The sequence below is a fragment of the Moschus berezovskii genome, chromosome 1, assembly GCF_049115385.1.
Source record: "Moschus berezovskii isolate FMDL1 chromosome 1, NW_MosBer_1.0, whole genome shotgun sequence".
In the NCBI taxonomy this organism is placed as follows: Eukaryota; Metazoa; Chordata; class Mammalia; order Artiodactyla; family Moschidae; genus Moschus; species Moschus berezovskii.
Window position 1 is genome coordinate 102,148,802 of NC_142460.1, and position 22,963 is coordinate 102,171,764.

Sequence of the window (22,963 nt, forward strand, 5' to 3'; positions counted from 1 at the left end):
CCAAAGCCACACAGCAGGTGAGGAGCTGAAATAGGTGAGGCGGCAGTCCCAGAGTACACTGTATCCGCCTCTTGCTTCTGGCTGTGGAGCCATTACTGGTGTGAGCAAAGCACACTGCCAGGGTGGGAAGCTTTCTATAAGATCAGAGAGCCCGGAGTTGGGCTTCCAGGGTGCTATTGGTGGGGTGGGCATGGAGGCTGTCGGTGAGTACCTCTCCTTATTGGTCTTTCTCTTTGTGATTTGTCTTTCTTCTGCTTAAATGGCTGACAGGGTAAAGAAGAAGCCAGGTTCTCATTCTTCCTCCCTCACCCCTAACATATACACCTTAAAATAAGCAGCAGATACCAAAGTAGGACCCAAGGGAAAAGGCAACCTGTGGGGGTGGCAGAAGCTCCCCACAAGGTCCAAACAGAGAAGCCTGGTGCCACCCCAAAAGCCAGCTCACCAATTGAAAGGACCTAACAGAGACTTAAGGCTATTGTAAATTTGGCAAGCACAGATCTCAGTTTCCAAACTAACTGAAATCTCTTTTTCTGTCACTCCTCTTTTGAACTCCCATTCTCCCGAGGTTTGGGCAGAAATTTCTGTATCTAAACAACTTGGCTATCCCCTTAGGACATGGTTCCTTTAAGGGTTTTAGACTTTTGGAAACCAAGGCGAGAACTTCCTTTCATTCTGCTTTCTGTCCTCCTGCAGCCCTTCCTTGAGGTGTTGGATGAACAACATTTTTGTTATTTGAATCTAAGCAAGAGCAAAAGGATGAAAACAAACCAGTCACTATCTCACAGATGATATCCTGCTGTGTAAGTAGGAGCTCTTTTCCTGTAGAAGTGACAAGAGGCTAAGGCAGAGGAGCTCATGGGGGAGGGTTTGAGGGTTCAGGATTCCTGTTGTGTCTTCTTTGGAGACAAGAATTGACAATGAGCAGTTGTCCCCTTAACAAGAAAAGAGGGATACAATTTTTGAACAATCATTTATTTTAAATTTTTACATAATCTTTGGATAATTCAGAAATAGCTTAGGACATGATTCAGAAGTTTCTGAGATTGACGTCTCAAATCCAGGCCAATATCAATAGCTTATTTGATTGAGATGGAAAGATTTGAGGACTTCATGATAGAGAATGAACAGACGGCTACTGAATAAAACAGAAAAGCTTAGAGACAGTGGCTTTCCTATAGGACACAGTCATAATTTTTAAATTGCCTGTCACAAATATAAAACATTTAATCAGACTAACGAGAGTATCCACATCTTATTTGCATTCTACCCGTTTCCAGGTTGAGAAAGCACAATTAAATTAACTTGATCTCTTAATAATAACACATAAAAGCTAGCATCTACCCAGTGTAGTCTCAGTGTCCACACCAACATCTCTCTCCTGGCGATGGAATGCCACCTCCCTCTGCACTCCATGCTCATGATTCAATAACTGCCAGGAATTCTTGGGCCCAGAGACGTGGAAAAGCCTGGGGTCACAGCGGCCAGTGGCCCAAGTGCTCTGCCCATCCCAGAGCGGATCAGTCCTGAGCAGGGACACGTTCTGCACCCTCCACTCCCTTGGATAGTTGCCAGGGTGTTCCAAGCAGGGTAGGTATTATTGTCTCCCAATAGGACATTACATTCCCTGAGGACAAAGCCCACTCTCTGGCCTGCTTCACAGCAGGATGCTGCCAGGTGTGGGCACAGGGCAGGATCTTAGTAAAGGAAGGGAGGAATCCAGCATGCACTGAGCACCTGCCTTCTCCCAGGTAATCCTCATGGCACCTGTGAGGCAGGCTCACCACCTATTTTACAGATGTGGAAATAGGCTCAGAGAGGAGAATTTGCCCATGGTGGCATGGTGAGTAATAGAGGAGCATCACTTTGGAAACCGAGGGCTTCTCACTCCAGAGCTCTTTCTACAGAGCCACACAGCCTGCACAAGCCCGCGGTTTGACCATGAATGAGTACTCCAGCTCCACAACAGCTGGTCTGGACCTCAAACATTCAAGACCCATGAGCACACGGGGCTAGCTCAGGAGTCCAGAAGCCTGGTCCAGTCTAGTGTGGCTCATCAGGGGAGGGGACTTAGCACAATGGTCCAGAGTGTGTGTGGACAGACCACAGCAGACAGACCTCTGTCCAGAGGCTTTGATTTTGCTCCCTTGCAGGCAGGGGTGGGGGCACAGCACCCACCTGATACACCTGGTGAGAATTAGTCATGATCTCCAAGGTTCTGACCTCTGAGAGCGACTCTTTAAGTCCCAGGAAACCACGTTCCCACTCCCTGAGAGGCCTTTCACAAAAGGCCCATGAAGGTAAAAAAAAAAAAAAAGTCAGGAAATTTTAAAATGGAAAATGCTTGAAAGTAATTTGGGAGGGGGGAGATTAAAGGGAAAAACAGGATGGCAGGAGGAGGTTTGGGGGTAGGCATCAGAAAGGAAGACGTGGACAGGCTGTGCACACCCAGCTGGCAGGCTAGGTCAGGCTCAGGCCAGGCGAGCCTGGGGAAAGCAGGGTTTTGGCATCTGGCTTGCCTGGCGTCGGTACGGGCCTTCAGTTGATGCCTCAGACATGAGGAAGGGGTTTCCTCAAAAGGTACCTTGAGCCTGTAAACTCAGGCAGCTCTTAAATACAGGCAATAAAGGCAGATAGGAAAACACATCTCAGATGACTTAGACCAAATCTGCTTGACATGTTTCTCCTCTTCTAAAATCCAGCCCCCAGCCCCCAGCTCCGTGAAGCCCTCTATGACCCATTGACACAGGAAGAGTGTGGTCCCTCCTGGGTGCAAAAACAGCCACACAGCAACCCACACACACAAGTCCCAGTGCATCAAGCACACTGAATCCATCTGGTCCCTTGCACTGCTTTATATGCAACTTGAGGATGGAGCTGCTGCTGCTGCTAAGTCGCTCCAGTTGTGTCCAACTCTGTGTGACCCCATAGATGGCAGCCCACCAGGCTCCCCCGTCCCTGGGATTCTCCAGGCAAGAACACTGGAGTGGGTTGCCATTTCCTTCTCCAATGCATGAAAGTGAAAAGTGAAAGTGAAGTTGCTCAGTCATGTCCGACTCTTCGCGACCCCATGGACTGCAGCCCACCAGGCTCCTCTGTCCATGGGATTTTCCAGGCAAGAGTCCTAGAGTGGGGTGCCATCCTCTTCTCCATGAGGATAGAGACTGTACCTTTTGTCCTGTTTCCCTGGTTTGCAATAACAACATCATTCTGGTGGGGAAAGCTGACCAGCTTTGGCAGCCCTGGTGGGAAAGGTGGATCTTGCATTTGCCTGGGTCAGGGGCGGGAGGACCCTCTCTGGAAGGAATGCTAAATGGGTATACATCAGTGAGACAGGAGGCTCTGGGTCCACACACCCCCATAACAACAGGGCAGGTGGGGCTGGGGGTCCTGCCCTTGAGTTTCTGAAGCCCCAGGGCTCTTGCTGCCTGGAGTGTGGGCTGTGATTATTCAGGAACACAGTCTTCCTTCCTAGGCCCAGGGTGGCCAGAAGACCGGCTGTAAAATGCCGATGGGGAAGGGTGAGGGGACCTGGCTGGGGAGCTTATGCTCCGCAGCGAATTGTCCGGAAGCCAGGCAGCGTGGCTTTTCCAAGCAGGTAGATGTCCTCGTCCGTGCCGAGGTTGAGGTGCTTCACCATATTCTTCTCAAAGAGGAGTGGGTGGTAGGCGCCCATTGTGCAGGCACTGTCGAAATACCTCTGATAGTAGTAGCACACGTCAGTCTTGCGCTTGGATGGGAGGAACTCGTAAATATCCACCTGGTCACACAGTGACATCATAATGACAATGCCTGGAGAGGAGAGCAGAGGTGAGTCCTGCGCAACAACCCACCCTGGCTCCCCGGAGTCCTGCCCAGGCAGCCCCACAGCTCATGCCCCGAAAGCTGGAGAGGTATGCCTGGAATGTCTGTTTATGAGTGTGATTCCCAGTCTGAGTTGCTCTGGTACGCCCATCCAATAGCCTGCTCCTCAGGGTGCAGGGCTCACGAACCTTCGTATGCTCAGCACCCAGGTCAGAGCCCGGTGCCCAGCAGGTCCTCCCTAAACGTTAATGAATTGAAGGGCTCCACCATCAGCCAGTGAACCGATCGCTGTCAATAAGCCCTATGAAGAGGGAGGACAAGGTGACTGAGGAGACAGAACCATTCCGTGCAGACATTACTTTCTCTCACGTCTGTGTCTTGGATGAGCCTCGCGCTGGTTATTTGGGAGGTGTTTCTTACACTAGTATCTGGTGAAACCGTGCGGGGAAGGAAGGCTTCATGCCTCAAGTGGGCGGGGGACAGCTGTTACCGAAGCACGCGCTGGTCTGTATTGATGGGCTCAGTCAGGCGGAGAGAGGAGCTGGGGGGGGGTGTGCTCAGGGAGGGGTACAGAACACAGAGGTGCAGACCCAACAAGAGAGGGGGATGCCACCCACCCCCATGCTTGTACCCCCCGGCTCCCTCATCTCCTGCAGGACACGTCCCTCTCGGGGCCTCAGGTTCTCCACCTGTCCCAACGGGGCGATCTACCCACTCTCCCTACCACACAGGCTACTGTTCAGATGCAGTAAGATCATGGCTCTAAGGCTGCTCCTGTCAACCATCAATATAGGGAACTTTTATGATGAACAGCTCTTACTAACAGCAAAACTGTAAACTGCTAGCAGCAGCTCTGTTCCAGAAGAATTAGACAAGGGGAAAGCCCTGTTAACCCCCTCCGGCTGTCCCCTACCCTGGTATGATGGGCGAGAAAAGACATATGCAACTAAGTGATGAAGGGACCGCAGTCGTGCTTCCAGATGAGCAGAGGGAGGCTTCTATGAGAGCGGGCTCTCGTGAGCCCCCCGGAGCACTGGTGTGGGGAATGGCAAGGGGGAAGGGCTGCTGGCGAAGGGGACAGCACAAGCAAAGGCGGGCAGCAGGGCAACAGGAGAGTGTCCCTAGGATGCTCTCCGTCTACTTCTGCTCAAAAGGGGTCCAGGCAGTACCCCCAAGGCACCTATCCAAAAGTTGAAGAGAAAGGCATAAAGCAGATGGGGTACTGCAAGCACCTTCATCTCTGTCAGGAAATGCCTCTGATAATAAAGCACTTGTTCATTTACTCAAAGAACATTTACCTCAGGCCTGTCCTGAGCCAGACCCACAAGGATGAGGCAAACACAGTTCCTCCCTGAGGGAGCTGCAGTCTAACAGGGAAGGCAGGTGGGCAGATGACAGTGAGCACCAGGGGGCATCTGGCAGAAAGTGCCTGTGGCCCAGCTGAACTCAGAGTGAGAGGGAGCGAGGGGCAGACAGGCCACGAGCGCAGAGAGCTGTGGAGTAAGTCCAAGAAGAAAGTCTGCAGCCAGCACTCAGGCCCTCAGCACTCTGACCCCGGCCCACCCCCGCTTCGGCACCCACAACTCCATTTGTGACCCCCAAACCAAGTGCAGCTTCACCACTCAGTCTTCTCTCAGGGCACTAGGTGAAATTCTGAATATTATCGATTCCTCTTTTTTCTTCAGATTCTAATATGGCTCAGGACAATAATGGCATTATTATTGATCCTTTATCTAAAATTTTAATATTTTGTCTGTCATGAAATTTTTCACTGAGACCTTTTTAAAGACACTACTAAGATATCCCTTGTTTCTGAATTTCGTGGCAGCTCCTTAAATTGTACGTCTGAAGTAGGTGCCTGGCTGGCCTCACCCAAGTCCCAACCCTACTCCTGCCTCTTCTTTTCTGTGCTTCCCTTTTTACTCCATCTCCACTTGCCAAATCCTCCCCTTTCCCAGGCCTGGTTCTGTTCTCCACAAAGTTCTCAGGCTATCTCCCTAGAAGGGGTCCTCTCTCCTATGGCACCGAGCTGGTCACGCTTTCCCGGCACAAACTGATTGTTGCCTCAGACACCTGACCGAATGCTCCCACTGGACACCCTGAAGTTAAGGAAGAAGACTGCATCGTATTGATCCCCGTGTCTTAGTTGGAATTTGCCTCAGCATAAAAATATAGCAGAAAACTAGCAACTGTTTGGTAAACAAACAAACGAATGGGACCCCAGAAGAAAGCTACTCTATTGTAGAGACAAGCGCCGGAGGTCTTTCTCAGACACGGACTCACCAAGCATCCCAGAGGATGGGGGATTTGGCTGGATCTGCTCTGAGGAGATTTCTTGAATGATGTCCCACAGCTCCCAAGGCATCTGGGGCTTGAGGATGTAAAAGGGCTGATCAGGATGCAGCTTACGATAAATCTTGAAGTTATTGAAGAAACTGTAGTCGGGATTCCTGTACCACTGAAAAAGAAGGAAGAGGTCTCCTCAAGGAGAGCAATGGGCTGGTCTGCTGCCACCCCGGTGGTCATCATCCTCTGAGGACTAGGGCAGGTGGGGAGGGACCACCCCTGGCAGACTCCTGAGAGACATCCCTTCATCGAGATAGACTCCAGGCTTCTCCTCCATATCATAGCTCTCGCCTGATAGCAGGGCACCTAGCACACAGCCTGTGCTCACAGGGCATTTGATCTTGGTGACCGTGGAACAGCTTCAGACCTCAGGATCACAGATCGGGAAAGATATCAGAGCTGAGAGGGGCTCTTGGCCCTACCTAACCCCAACCTCTCTTTTTTAAAGGGGTGAAAACTGGGACCCAGACTGCCACAACTGTGGACTCACAGTCCGTGACCTGACCCAGGCAAATTTCAGTTCTAAATGAGAACAATGCAAAACTGTAAACCGAGGTAGTTAGAGGAGGGTGCCAGGGATCACCAGAGCCTGTCAGCTACTGGTGTGTCCAGCATGAGAATTGAGTCTGCCAAGGACAGTGCTCTCTGTCCCTCCTCTTTAAAGCCTTTCTCCTGTGGCCCCTGCAGCTCATGCCAGGGAGAGGCCAGCTGACTTGTATAACAAACAGTGAGAGGCCAGAGAAGCTAGAGCCCAGCAGGACTGAGACTCTATCTCCTACCCTGGAAAAGCTGATGCTGCAGATGTGGGCCCTCTGCTTAGCAAATCAAGTCCCAGGCAGATAACCCTACCACCACCACCACATTCTGTTTTCCTCATCTGTAAAATGGGAATAACCATGCTTCTGCCTACTTCTTTCTGTTGCTATCAGAGTGAAATGAAAACTGGAAGTGAAATGAAGTCTGGAAACTGAAGTGTGGGACAAGTAATATTATGGTAATATTGTGTATAGGACAGATAGTAACAACTGTCTATGCCTGCTACTGCTCATCAGAAATAACTATTACATGAACACAATCCACCGCAGATGGTGGGAAATCCAGCCACTATCACTCCTGATACAGACGACAGTTGGGAGACAAATACATGGCAGTGCAGGGCGGGCATGGAGAGCACTGGTACAGGATAGGATCCTCCTCAACAACTAATCCAAAAGTGAGGTGCCCTGAAACGGAACCAGGCAGCCCTCAGGGTGGCTGGGTCAACCACAACTTTGAAAAGCCAGTACGTCAGGGAAATGTATAGAAAACAGGCGACTCAATCCCAATTTCCTATGGACATCCACTTACCTTTGGGATATCTGAATGGTAAACAGATGGGTCCCACACAATTAGGATTCCTTCATTGTACAAACTGTCTTTGAGGAAGCCCGCTTCCGTGGTGACCAACTGCAGGAAGAAACAGACAGGCTGTCACCTGGACATTTACATGTGAGTGTTGGCTTGCAGTAGTACCTGACACATCATAAGTGCCACCTGAGGCCCTAGAGCCCAGTGAAGTGTCTAAGTTTTGGTGCAGCACTTGTGGGAAGAAGGCAGACACGACAGCTGCAACTGTGCGGACCTTAAAGGACATTTTGTCATAACCCATCAGCCACATAGCAGAAAGGGTTCCACTCAGACTTTTGAGATTATTGGAGAAAGGGTACAGTGAACATGGCTTGGGGTAGAGTCCCCTGCAGTCATGCCTCGTATGGAGGTCAGGGGGCTGAGGTGTAAAGTCAGAATCACATATAACCAAAATGATCTCTGAAAAGCCCTTCAATCACCTTCAAGTCCAGCATGTCAGTTTCAGTTCAGTTCAGTTCAGTCGCTCAGTCGTGTCTGACTCTTTGCGACCCCATGAATCACAGCACACCAGGCCTCCCTGTCCATCACCAACTCCTGGAGTTCACTCAAACTCATGTCCATCGAGTCGGTGATGCCATCCAGCCACCTCATTCTCTGTCGTCCCCGTCTCCTCCCACCCCCAGTTCTTCCTAGCATCAGACTCTTTTCCAGTAAGTCAACTCGATGCATGAGGTGGCCAAAGTATTGGAGTTTCAGCTTCAGCATCAGTCCTTCCAATGAATACCCAGGATTGATCTCCTTTAGAATGGACTGGTTGGATCTCCTTGCAGTCCAAGGGACTCTCAAGAGTCTTCTCCAGCACCACAGTTCAAAAGCATCAATTCTTTGGCGATCAGTTTTCTTCACAGTCCAACTCTCACATCCATACATGACCACGGGAAAAACCATTGCCTTGACTAGACGGACCTTTGTTGTTGGCAAAGTAATGTCTCTGCTTTTTAATATGCTATCTAGGTTGGTCATAACTTTCCTTCCAAGGAGTAAGCGTCTTTTAATTTCCTGGCTACAATCAGCATCCGGAGTGATTTTGGAGCACAAAAAAATAAAGTCTGACACTGTTTCCACTGTTTCCCCATCTATTTCCCATGAAGTGATGGGACCAGATGCCATGATCTTTGTTTTCTGAATGTTGAGCTTCAAGCCAACCTTTTCACTCTCCTCTTTCACTTTCATCAAGAGGCTTTTGAGTTCCTCTTCACTTTCTGCCATAAGGGTGGTGTCATCTGCATATCTGAGGTTATTGATATTTCTCCCAGAAATCTTGATTCCAGCTTGTGCTTCTTCCAGCCCAGCGTTCCTCATGATGTACTCTGCATATAAGTTAAATAAGCAGGGTGACAATATACAACCTTGACGTACTCTGTTTCCTATTTGGAACCAGTCTGTTGTTCCATGTCCAGTTCTAACTGTTGCTTCCTGACCTGCATACAGGTTTCTCAAGAGGCAGGTCAGGTGGTCTGGTATTCCCATCTCTTTCAGAATGTTCCACAGTTTATTGTGATCCACACAGTCAAAGGCTTTGGCATAATCAATGAAGCAGAAATAGATGTTTTTCTGGAACTCTCTTGCTTTCTGCATGATCCAGCGGATGTTGGCAATTTGATCTCTGGTTCCTCTGCCTTTTCTAAAACCTGCTTGAGCATCTGGAAGTTCACGGTTCACATATTGCTGAAGCCTGGCTTGGAGAATTTTGAGCATGACTTTACTAGTGTGTGAAATGAGTGCAATTGTGCGGTAGTTTGAGCATTCTTTGGCATTCCCTTTCTTTGGGATTGGAATGAAGACTGACCTCTTCCAGTCCTGTGGCCACTGCTGAGTTTTCCAAATTTGCTGGCATATTGAGTGAAGCACTTTCACAGCATCATCTTTCAGGATTTGAAATAGCTCAATTGGAATTCCATCACCTCCACTAGCTTTGTTCGTAGTGATGCTCTCTAAGGCCTACTTGACTTCACATTCCAAGATGTCTGGCTCCAGGTGAGTGATCACGCCATCATGATTATCTTCGTCGTGAAGCTCTTTTTTGTACAGTTCTTCTGTGTATTCTTGCCACCTCTTCTTAACATCTTCTGCTTACGTTAGGTCCATACCATTTCTGTCCTTTATCGAGCCCATCTTTGCATGAAATGTTCCCTTGATAGCTCTAATTTTCTTGAAGATATCTCTTGTTTTCCTATTCTGTTGTTTTCCTCTATTTCTTTGCATTGATCACTGAGGAAGGCTTTCTTATCTCTCCTTGCTATTCTTTGGAACTCTGCATTCAGATGCTTATATCTTTCCTTTTCTCCTTTGCTTTTCGCCTCTCTTCTTTTCACAGCTATTTGTAAGGCCTCCTCAGACAACCATTTTGCTTTTTTGCATTTCTTTTCCATGGGGATGGTCTTGGTCCCTGTCTCCTGTACAATGTCACAAACCTCCATCCAGAGTTCATCAGGCACTCTATCTATCAGATATAGACCCTTAAATCTATTTCTTACTTCCACTGTATAATCATAAGGGATTTGATTTGTACTTACTATTACAAAGCATGGTGGAGACAGACACGGGACATCTAAGAGTTCAATACAGGCACTGATTTCTGCCAAACTGGACCAGATGGCAGAATCTGTGCTTGAGCACCCATTTGGAGGACCCATGGCATAAGCTTAAACATGAGAATCCCTCCAGGCTTAGCGGGGGAGGCTCACGTGCGCCTTGCTGAGGAACCAGCCAGCCCCTTTCCTCCCCACACTCTCAGGCTCCCCAGCTCTTAGGCTAGCCTGGGCAAAATGTGACTATGATAAGGCTCCGCAGGACTTCCCTGCTGGATCAATTTTGCAAAACACATTAACAGCCTTCTTAAAAAGTTTATTTATACACCCTGACTCAGTAATTTCATATTTTGCCTTTTATCCTAGGAGACTCTAAATTTGGGAAGAAATTATGCACAGAAATATAATTAAAGTACTTCTTAAAACAGGAGAAGTGTGGCAGCAGAAGGTGAAAGCTGCTACACTTATTACAGAAAGACCCAGCTCAGTTCTTGGCTATGCCACGTGTCCGATGACTGCGACCAAGTCAGGCCATCACTTAGATCCTCACGTCTCATCTGTGAGTGCAGGTAACACTGGCCTCCTGTCTCAGGAGCTGTCCTGAGGATCCAGTGGGGCACCGCAGCGAGTGAGAAAGACCAAGGAGGGGCCTGAAGGCTTAGCAATGAAAGAAGTTGTGTCCCTCTTAAGGGACAAAGCTGATACGTGAGACCAGCTGTCAGTACCTTAAAGAGCATGTGGGAGACACTGCCCAGGTTTAAAATGAGAGGAACAAATGGCAGAAATCAAATCAAGAACTGAACGGAATTGAAAGCAAGAATCACAACAGTAACCCGTCTCCACATCGAAAGATCACCATCACGAAGGCTGAGACCTGAACAGCGTCCCACTGTGGGAGGATGGGTGGCCTGTACAACCAAGAGCGGCGGTCTGCCACGAGCCCTTAAGATCGGTCAGCTACCCCATCCCTATACTCTCCCCCATATGTAGGAAGGTCCTGGGAGCCTGAAGAACATAATCCCATTTCTTCAGTGTATCTTTGAAAGAGGAAATATTGGTGGTGGGCCCACCTTGGGCGAGACTGTGCAGTTGTACTGGGTGCTGAGGAGCCCCAGGCAGTCACAGGGTGCCAGAGTGAGGATGGGCATAAGGTAACAGTGTTAAGGGACGGATAAGGCTAGGCCAAGCCAAGGGACCGAGATGGGACCTGGACAGAAGGAACAACGTGCACACCCCCCAGATGTGAGACTACATGGCAGACTCCTAGGCGTCACCCCCTACGCATTCTCTCCTTCCTTGGAAACAATGTTTACCTCAGCACATGGCTATCCCAAATAAAGACTAGCCGAAGTAAAAATTTCCTAGCCTAACAGCTAGGTGTGGCTGTGTGACAGATTGTTGGCCAGTGGTGAGTAAGCAAGTGTGAATCCCAGAAACTGTTCTCAGAGGCAGGGTTATGACCTTCCTTGTTCCTTCCTCCTTCCTGCTGTAAACGGTGGGCGTAATAGCTGTAGCCTGAGCAGCCACCTTGGACCATGAAGTGGGAGTCACATGGTAGAATGGCAGATGCATGAGGTAATAGAAGTCTGGGTTCCTGACTCTCTGGAGCACTATACCAGCTCTAGACTTCTTTTACATGAGAAATATATTTTTATCTTGTTAAACCAGTATTGAGAGTTGGGCAGAGTATTCTTGTCACTTGCCGACAAACCTAATTCTAGTTAGTAAAGCGAGCTTGTTCAGGAATTGAAGGCTGCCCAGTGTGGCTTAGACACAAAGGGAGACCCTGAAGGGGTCAGAGAAATGTAGGTAAGTGCCACATGGGGGAGCTCAGGGTTTCATCAGTAGATTACAGGACCAATGAAGGCTCGTGAGAAGGATCCAAACAGACCAGTGTTCTGGACTAGAATTTTTACAGAAGAGGAAGCTCAGATAGAAGATGCTACTGTAGCATAGGTAAAAATAATGGGGAAATGAGAAAGTTACAACCATCAGCTGTATGAATAATTCATGTACAAATATGAATAATCAAGTCAACAGTATCTACCTAATGGGGTTGCTGCAAGGGTTCAATGACAATGTCTTGTAGACTTGCAGACTAACTGGATGTTGAAAGTGAAGGAAAAAGAGGTCAAGGTGAGTCCTGGACCTCAGGCCACTTTCCTAAAAGAGAACATGAAAAGAACAGCAGCCGGTATGTGGGGATAGAATAGAGTTTTGAAGTTCAAGGATGAGGCAACTGGCCTAGAGCCCCACAGGCGAGCGGCCACAGGAACCAGAAGTGGGACCCACAGCTTCCAGCATCAAGCACTGTCCTCTTTCCGTGGGAAACATGGTAACTCACAGCACAGGCATTCAGTGCTATAGTCCGAAGGCAGAGTGGGCACCCTGGCAGAAAAGGCTCTGCAAGATGGACATAAGGGGTGAGCAGAGGGGCGCCCTCCCACTATTTTATACATGACTTTCAAGACTGCACTCGACAGTTTCACTCCCTGTCCCCATCCCACTCCATACCTCCCCCCCACCAAAAACTGCTGGTATACTGAAGTGTCCTTTCCTAAGCTATGTTGCTTTCTATGTAGAGGACTGACACCAGGTGACTTATCCCTAACTCATGAGGATTAGAGAGAACTGGGATTTTTAAAAAATATTTCTCTCAAGCTGTCTTTTTAGTACACAAAGCCGGAGGCCAGGAGTAGTACTTCCTGCACCTTGATACTCTCCCAGGGTCTGTGGTGTTACTGTCCTCGCAAATCCAAGAGAGATGCAGAAAGTTTTCTCCTTTATGATAAAGGATAACTATGATGATAGCAGATGCTGCCTAAATGATGTTTATTCTAAGCCAGATACTTTTATATGTTAGTTCATTTTTATAACACTCTTAGGTAGCAATTCTTAATATACCCATTTTATAAACAAGGGAGTGGACTCAGAGATGCTAAATATTAGTAGTTTACCCAAACCATATGGCTAGTAACTCAGGGAGTCTGAATGGGATCCCTTTTGTCTGGTTCCAGATTCTACACTTCTAATCTACCTACTTCACTGCCAAGAAGATAGGGTGGAACACCCGTGGCAGAAAACATCAAAGAAAGCACTTGATGAGGGTATGAAAGTGTCATGAGGGAGTTCCCTAGAGGTCAGTGGTTAAGAATCCACCTTGCAATGCAGGGGACCTGGGTTCCATCCCTGGTCAGGGAACGAAGATTCCACATGCTGTAGGGGAACTAAGCTTGCATACCACAACTAAGACCTGACATAGCTAAATAAATATTATTTAAAAAAAAAGAAAACGTGTCACGAGAATTTTGCTTCCTGTTTAAGTTTTCATGTGTCATACAGGAAAATCCTCAAAAGACTGAATCCAAACCCATGATTTTCAGAAGGATAAACTGAGGTCTGAAGAGAAGAGAGACGTCTCTGAGACTTCAAGCTGAGTATAAGGCAGAACCAGGATCAGATTTCACAGCCTAGCTCTTAGCAGACTGTTGTTTCTGTTCCCACAGGGAACAGAGTATCTTGTGATTCATAAATCACAAGATATTCAAACAAACCAGCACACTCTGAGGATCAGGCTGATCTCAGCTCTCACTGGACACAGTGGGGAAATGGTCATTTACTTGAGCCACTTGAGACAAGTGAGAAAGTAACCTAGAAAATTGAGAAGAGCTGAAGGTAAATTCTTGTTTTATCTGGAGAGAAGGAAAAGAAAGTGACCAGGGCTGGGATCTGGTGGAAGGAAAGAGGAGAAACCAGCAAGCACCCCTCAGCCTTAGAAGAACATAGCTCTGGACTTACCATATTAATTTTGGTACCCCTTTGTATGTGTGTCAAAGATTTCCTCAAAAAAAAAAAGGCTCAAAAGTGCTAGGGGAATTGGGAAACTACTTTGTGTCTAACTCGCTTGTGGTCTTAGGAGGGTCACTGCCCTATCTGGGCCCCAGATGCCTTATTTATAAGACATGACCATCCTGTAAGGCCCTGCCTGGGTGACTAGACATGTCTGGACAACATCTCAGTCCTTTGTCCAACTGCAGCACAAGGGACTTAAAAATAGAGGTCTAAAAATAGAGGTCTTCTCAAATGCGCCTGTACTCACCCTCATGCAGAGTCTGACCTGAGTTCGGGGATCCCCAGGGCCTCATGATGAGGAAAGTAAGTCATTTCCAGAGCAACGGACCCCCAAGGAGAATGCACCAAGGAAAAGACTACACTGGGGAGACAGGTTGTTGGTACTTAGAAACCCATTTAAAGTGGCCTTTCTAGTCATAAAGTTAGAAACAGTCACTGCAGAAAGTTAAGAGAGAAAACAAGAATGCATGCGCACACACACACATCCATCTATCTATATACATACAGAGGAAAGTAATCATATACACCTGCATTCTTCAGATATCCCCACTATGAGTATGTGGGCCTTTTTTCTTACTAAATCTTTCTTTCCCTCTGTTACAAACTGAATTGTGTCCCTCCCAAATTCATATGTTGAAGCCCTAACCCCCTATGTAATTATATTGGAGATAAGGCTTTGGGGAGGTAATTAAGACTAAATAAGGTCAAAAAGATGGGGCCCTAATCTAGTAAAACTGACGTCATTATAATACAGGGAAGAGACAGCAGAGATCTCTCTCTCCCCTCAACTCCCATGCACACGTAATGGCATAGAAGGTGGCCATCCTCAAGCCAGGAAGAGCCTTTGTCAGAAACCAACCTGACAGCACCGTGATCTAGTACTTCTGGCCCCCAGAACTGTGAGAAAATAAATCACTGTTGTGTCGGCCACACGATCTGTGGTGTTTTGTCATGGTGGGCCTAGGAAATTAATACACCTCCTGTGTGGGCGTGGCTGTGGCTGTAGATACTGATACATCTTAACTATAGAGTCTAGACTTAACAGTTTCATTATGAGATGGCTGGATGGCATCACCGACTCGACGGACGTGAGTTTGAGTGAACTCCGGGAGTTGGTGATGGACAGGGAGGCCTGGCGTGCTGTGATTCATGGGGTCGCAAAGAGTCGGACACGACTGAGCGACTGAACTGACCTGAACTGAACTGAAACTCACACAACAGTCCAGTTTGATGTCTTTCCATTTACTCCTCACAATATTTCCAAGCCCCAAACAGGGCTTGAAAAGGAAGCTCTAAGAGATTATGTACCTGACCCACAATCACAGAGCTCGGAGGGGATGGAGCTACAGTACAAAGCAAGGTCTGCCTAATGTCTCATTATACTAAGCAATCTTCTTTCAAAAATATTAAGGGATGATAAAATAAAGTTTGTATTCTGGCTGTTAGATCTGCAAATTTGCCACAGTTGCAAAGCTAGTTAATGCTCTAGGAAGACAAAAGGATCTTCAGGGTCTTGAGGAGATCTGAAAAATGATACGGAGTCTGTGGGTCTTAAGGGAAGACCTGATCTTTGCAAACTGGATCTAGACAGGGAAGTGCTAAACAGAAGGGCACCACAAATTGAAATCTACCACAAACCCAAAATCCGAGGGTCCTGTCATTCAACCTGGAATCACAGGAAAAGTCATTCAAAGAACCATCAAGTAGTAGGGGAAGTAAATGTTGGAAAGTACTTAAATGTTTGAGCAAAGGAGATTGATAGAATCAGCTGTGAAATTTACCCACAAAGGAGTACTATGCAGATGCAACAAAGAATGAGGAAGATTTCTGTGAACTGATATGGAGTGACTTCCAGAAAGCACTGGGAAAAAGCAGAGTATAGAAGAGCATATACAGTCCACTGTATTTTTGTATGGAAAACGGGAATTAAAAAAAAGAAAACAAATATACATCTATCTGTCTTTACAGATAGAAGAAATCACAAAACAGTAGTCAGTTATATACAAAGGGTGGTAGTGAAATAGGGTGGAAGGAATTCAGTCAGAAGTAATGCTTTTCTGAGTATAACTTTTTGGATAGTTTTGAATTCTAGAAGCATGTTAACATTCTGCATATTTTTTTAGAAGAAAAAGAAAAACCTAGAAACATGAATTTCAAATGAATTCATAATCAAAGTGAAGAGAAACAGAAGAACTAATCAAGGTAACTTCAGTTCAGTTCAGTTGCTCAGTTGTGTCCAACTCCCCACGACCCCATGAATCACAGCACGCCAGGCCTCCCTGTCCATCACCAACTCCCGGAGTTCACTCAAACTCATGTCCATTGAGTCGGTGATATCATCCAGCCATCTCATTCTCCGTCGTCCCCGTCTCCTCCCACCCCCAATCCCACTTAGGTACATATTATTTGGCCATAAACCCTTAATCTTGGGCAGGGTGTGAAAGAGAACTGCAAACAAATCCTGAACTTTAAATAGGTTTGCTTTATGTAGAGATACACAAAACAATTTTCAAATTATTCTAGATGTATTATAACCAAATAAATCAATGTGCTGAAGTTGTTAGAAGGAGGATTCTCACCGTGGAAGAAAAGGGGATACAAATACACAATGGAAAGGCAAGTGCCTTTATCTTGATAGACTGATGCATCAACTAGAGTCTATCATTTCTAAAACAGGCATGTGTGCATGTGTCTATATGGAGAAGGTATGCATATATATGGAGAAGGAAATGGCAACCCACTCCAGTGTTCTTACCTGGAGAGTCCTGTGGACAAAGAAGCCTGGTGGGCTGCTGTCCATAGGGTCGCACAGAGTGGGACATGACTGAAGCGACTTAGCATGCATGCATGCATTGGAGAAGGAAATGGCAACCCATGCCAGTATTCTTGCCTGGAGAATCCCAGGGACAGAGGAGCCTGGTGGGCTGCCGTCTATGGGGTCACACAGAGTCAGACATGACTGAAGTGACTTAGCAACAGCAGCATGCATATATATGGGCTTCCCTGGTGGCTCAGACGGTAAAGAATCCTCCTGCAATGCGGGAGACTTGGGTTCGATCCCTGGGTTCAGAAGATCCGTTGGAGAAGAGCTACCCACTCCAGTACTCTGGCCTGGAGAATTCCATGGACTGTATAGTCCATAGGGTCACAGAGTCAGACATGACTGAGCGACTTTCACATGCATATATATAAATGAACAAATACACATGTATGTGTATTGTGTGTGTACCAGCATATATTTCCTCTACCTACTGAAAGGGCCACGAAGCAAAGATTACTTCATTAGGCATGAACATACCTAGTACCTAGATCTTAGTTTCTAATGTCATTTTTCATTTAAAGGAATCAGAGCTCCTTGGGAAGAAATGGCATATCCCAGAACTAGGGTAGAATAGTATGGGGAAGTAAAACTTACTGGATGTCTCAGCACTCTTCCGAAAAGCCCTAGACTCCTGAGACTTTATAAATCATGATAAATGATTTTTATAAATCATTTCAATACTTTATAAATTAACTGTTCTTCTCTGACTCCAAACATAATGAAACTTTGCTTATCTCCCCCAGAAGCTAAATGGTTATAACTCAGACTATAACTCAAGATTAATACAGAGATATTCTAAGAGATATTCTGGAGTAGGAAGAAAGAGACCTAGGAATCCAGAGAGAGCTCTAGATATGTTTATTTATATTCCAAAGGGCTGGAGTAAGAAGGGGACTCTCTTTAGGAGGAAAAGAGGACAGCTACATCCTGCCTTTTATAAGCAAGGGAAAAAAGTCACTTCTTTTTTGTTCCTTTTTTATGGGGTACTGGCTACTTGTGTAGGATAATTGGCCTGGTTCTTACTGCATTGCCCTAGGAATAAGAACTAAGGCAGAGAGAGATTAATGCATTTATTATTTAAGGTAAGGGATTTAAATAAAGGGTTTCCCAGGTGGCCCAAGTGGTAACGAATCTGCCTGCCAATGCAGGAGATGTAAGAGACGTGGGTTCAATTCCTAGGTCGGGAAGATCCCCTGGAGTTGGAAATGGCAACCTGCTCCAGTATTCTTGCCTGGAAAACCCCATGGACAGAGAAGCCTGGCACGCTACAGTCCATAGGTTCTCAGAGGAGTCAGACGCAACTGAGCACGCACATTTAAATAAATCCGTCACTGATCTAGAACACTTTGTGTGTACATTCAGGATAACATTAATAAATATGAAATATTAAAAACCCAACAGATAGGTACTAATGAACTAGAATATCTTGTTATGCCAGAAAGTATAGGAGTATTTTAAAGAAATGATGAGGGCATGCACGTCACAGAACAACAAGAGCCAGTTTAAAGGAACTCCCACTAGGAGTTCCTTTGTCAAACCTGGGAAAAATTGAATACCTAGGTAGCTCAGAACTATAAAATGAATTATAAACCATTGAAAATATAGCAATCTATGACTTTTTACCAATAACAAATACAGAAAGAAAAGAAAGAAGGAAGGGAGGGAGGAAAAGAGGGAGGAAGGAAATAATTGGGAGGATGAGAAGGGAGGCTTCTTGCTTATAGTAAAATTCTGAGTGCTAACTAGATGACATGGAGGAGGGGGAGCTGGAACTGAAAGACCATCCTTTTGCAACCATCATAGTAAAGATTGGTTCAGGCAAAAGTGATCACTACGTGTTAAATGTAGCAGGAGATTCTGATGCAGAGTAATGGCACAGTATTAAAGCATCCACTCAGATTTCAAGGGAAATGTAAAGATACAGTGGTCTCATTAGACAACACCACATTTAGGTGCTCAAAATAAAAAGCAGCTGAAGGACAGATGGATATGGATGCTCCTGATGTGATGTTCTAAGAGGGACACAATATCATTTGTGCAGTTTTCCAGCCAAGAGTACAGAAACTGAATTTACTCTTGAGAAAGCATCAGATAAACTCTAAAAAAAAAAAAAAATTTAAAGGACTTAATTTTTTAGAAATATCAGTGTCTTAAAAGACAAAGGCTATGGAACTATTCCAGGTGAAAGGAGACTGGAGAGGCATGACAACTAGATGCAGCATCTGATCCTGAACTGGAGTCTGTACTAGAAAAAAATTATAAAAGACATTACTGGAGAAATTAACAAAACCGCAATGCAGCCAGATTAAAGTATGATATCAGCGTAAATGTATGAAGTTGATAACTATATTTTGCTTACCTGAGACAGTATCTTTATTCTTAGGAAATACACATTAAACTATTATCTTATTTCAGGCCACTGCAACAAATATACCACAGACTGAATGCCTTAAACGACAGACATTTATTTCTCACAGCTCTGAAGGCTGGGAAGTCCAAGATCAAGGTACCAGCAAATTTAGTTTCCACGTGAGGGCCCACTTCCTGGCTTGCAGATGGCTGCCTGCTTCCTGCGTCCTCCCGTAGCAGAGAGAGAGCAAGTTCTGGTGTCTTTCTCTGTTTGTGACACCAATCCCATCGTGGAAGCCTCACCCTCAAGACCTTCTTTATATCTCGAGGACTTCAAGGTCTGAATCTGGGGGAGAAACATTCATTCCATACATTCTACCCTTGGATCTCCCAAAATCATGTCCTTCTCACATGCAAGTACGTTTAATTCCACTTCAACATCTTCCAAAGTTTTAACTCATTCCAGCATCTATTCTAAAGGCTGAAGTCCAAAGTCTTATCTAAATATTATCTAAACTAGAAAAGAACCAAATGATTCAACCTCAAGTAAAACCTTCTCCTGCTGTGAACCTGTGAAACTGGATAAATTATGTGCTTCTGAAATACAGTGGTGGAACAGGCATAGGATAGAGATTTTCATTCCAAAAGGGAGAAATTGGAATGAATAAAGAAATAACAGGTCCCAAGAAGGTCCAAGCCTAGCAAAGTAAATACCATTATAGCTTAAGAGAGAATAATCCTCTTTGGTTTGATGCTATGCGTTATGGACGGGGTGGGGCATCAGTCCCACCTGCGTGGCTCTGCTGGGTAGGGGTCACTCCACCAAGGCCCTGGGCAGCTGCCATCTGGCCTACTGAAGTCAAGACAATCCCTCCTCCTCGTTGGAACCAAGGAAGCAGCCCTGATGGTCTCTGAATCACCACTGGCATCCCTTGTCTTAAAGAATGGTATCTGTTTGCAGGCAAAGAGCTCTATAGTTTGGTCCCATAGAATCTAAATCTGACAGCCTGCCTTCATCTTGTCTTCTTTATTTCAAACTAACAGTGTTTCTGCTAGGGTGGCTGATTAGGTCTGTGGTTCACTCCAAAATTGAACTTTTAAATCAAATGCTTCTTGGGCCATCCCCTTACTGTTTTTGTCAAAACAAGCTTTCTCATTTTTTGCAATATACAGATAGGCTGAGAATTTTCCAAATCTTAAGTTCTGTTTCCTTTTTGCTAAATGATTCCTCCTTCAATTCATTTCTCTCCTCTCATATTTTACTATAAAAAAGCAGTCATGAGGAATCAACATTCCTCCAACACATTCCCTAAGACAGTTTCTAAAACTTGCCTCAGATAGATCTCCAGTTTCTTCACTCGCAAGTTCTACCTTCCACAAACATTAGTCAGTCAGTCAGTTCAGTCACTCAGTCGTGTCTGACTATGCGATCCCACGAACTGCAGCACACCAGGACTCCCTGTCCATCATCAACTCCCAGAGTCCACACACACCCATGTCCATTGAGTCCACGATGCCATCCAACCATCTTATCCACTGTCGGCCCCTTCTCCTCCTGCCTTCAATCTTTCCCAGCATCAGGGTCTTTTCCAGTGAGTCAGCTCTTCGCCATCAGGTGGCCAAAGTATTGGAATTTCAGCTTCAACATAAGTCTTTCCAATGAACACCCAGGACTGATCTCCTTTAGGATGAACTGGTTGGATCTCCTTGCAGACCAAGGGACTCTCAAGAGTCTTCTCCAACACCACAGTTCAAAAGTATCAATTTTTTGATGCTCAGCTTTCTTTATAGTCCAACTCTCACATCCATACATGACCACTGGAAAAACCATAGCCTTGACTGGACGGACCTTTGTTGACAAAATAATGTCTCTGCTTTTGAATATGCTATCTAGGTTGGTCATAACTTTCCTTCCAAGGAGTAAGCGTCTTTTAATTTCATGCCTGCAGTCACCATCTGCAGTGATTTTGGAGCCCAGAAAAATAAAGTCAGCCACTGTTTCCACTGTTTCCCCATCTATTTGCCATGAAGTGATGGGACCAGATACCATGATCTCAGTTTTCTGAATGTTGAGCTTCAAGCCAACCTTTTCACTCTCCTCTTTCACTTTCATCAAGAGGCTTTTGAGTTCCTCTTCACTTTCTGCCATAAGGGTGGTGTCATCTGCATATCTGAGGTTATTGATATTTCTCCTGGCAACCTTGATCCCAGCGTTTCTCATGATGTACTCTGCATATAAGTTAAATAAGCAGGGTGACAATATACAGCCTTGACGTACTCCATTTCCTATTTGGAACCAGTCTGTTATTCCATGTCCAGTTCTAACTGTTGCTTCCTGACCTGCATACAGGTTTCTCAAGAGGCACGTCAGGTGGTCTGGTATTCCCATCTCTTTCAGAATGTTCCACAGTTTCTTGTGATCCACACAGTCAAAGGCTTTGGCATAGTCAATGAAGCAGAAATAGATGTTTTTCTGGAACTCTGTTGCTTTTTTGATGATCCAGCGGATGTTGGCAATTTGATCTCTGATTCCTCTACCTTTTCGAAAACCAGCTTGAACATCTGGAAGTTCATGGTTCATGTATTATTGAAGCCTGGCTTGGAGAATTTTAAGCATCACTTTACTAGCCCCATAAACAGTATGAAAAGGCAAAAAGATAGGACACTGAAAGATGAACTCCCCTGGTCAGTAGGTGCCCAGTATGCTACTGGAGATCAGTGGAGAAATAACTCCAGAAAGAATGAAGGGATAGAGCCAAAGCAAAAACAATACCCAGTTGTGGATGGGACTGGTAATAGAAGCAAGGTTCGATGCTGTAAAGAGCAATATTGCATAGGAACCTGGAATGTGAGGTCCATGAATCAAGGCAAATTGGAAGTGGTCAAACGGGAGATGGTAAGAGTGAACATCGACATTCCAGGAATCAGCAAACTAAAATAGACTGGAATGGGTGAATTTAACTCAGATGACCATTATATCTACTACTGTAGGCAGGAATCCCTTAAAGAAATGGAGTCGCCACCATAGTCAACAAAAGAGTCTGAAATGCAGTACTTGGATGCAATCTCAAAAACGACAGAATCATCTCTGTGTGTTTCCAAGGCAAACCATTCAATATCACGGTAATCCAAGTCTATGCCCTGACCAGTAACACTGAAGAAGCTGAAGTTGAACAGTTCAATGAAGACTACAAGACCTTCTAGAACTAACACCCAAAAAACATATCCTTTTCATTATAGGGGACAGGAATGCAAAAGTAGGAAGTCAAGAAACACCTGGAGTAATAGGCAAATTTGGCCTTGGAGTACAGAATGAAGCAGGGAAAAGGCTAATAGAGTTCTGCCTAGAGAATGCACTGGTCATAGCAAACACCCTCTTCCAACAACACAAGAGAAGACTCAACACATGGACATCACCAGATGGTCAACAGCAAAATCAGACTGATTATATTCTTTGCAGCCAAAGATGGAGAAGCTCTATACAGTCAGCAAAAACAAGACCAGAAGCTGACTGTGGCTCAGATCATGAACTTCTTATTGCCAAATTCAGACAAGCATTAGAACACAGTTCAAACAAGTTGTTTACAACAAGGATTGCTTTTTCTCCATTGTTCAATGACATGTTCCTCATGTTATTTCCATCTGAGACCACACTAGAATGGCCTTTATCATCCATATTTCTGCCAACATTCTATTCCTGATTATTTTGTCTTCTCTCCACCTCTCCTCTTTTCTTTCTGAGTCCTCACCAGAATTTCCTGCTGTCTGTATTTCTAGCAAGCACTTCAAAACTTCTCCAGCTTCTATCAGTTACCCAGTTCCAAAGCCACTCGCACATAGGTATTTGTTACAG

At 45.7% G+C, this 22,963-nt stretch overlaps 1 protein-coding gene across 11 annotated transcripts in view; it reads right to left on the reverse strand.

Annotated features, from left to right (window-relative positions):
• Positions 1 to 959: 959 nt before the first annotated feature.
• The window catches only part of ST6GAL1 (ST6 beta-galactoside alpha-2,6-sialyltransferase 1), a 144,298-nt gene continuing 122,294 nt past the window's right edge, over positions 960 to 22,963 (reverse strand). For all 11 annotated transcript variants that reach the window (XM_088838366.1, XM_055408408.2, XM_055408426.2 and 8 more), the window contains 3 exons: positions 7,498 to 7,596; positions 6,088 to 6,262; positions 960 to 3,792 (listed from right to left, as the gene is read on the reverse strand). In XM_088838366.1, the coding sequence (XP_088694492.1) occupies positions 3,545 to 3,792; positions 6,088 to 6,262; positions 7,498 to 7,596 (522 nt within the window). In that variant the 3' untranslated portion in view covers positions 960 to 3,544. The remainder of the gene's footprint in view (positions 3,793 to 6,087; positions 6,263 to 7,497; positions 7,597 to 22,963) is intronic.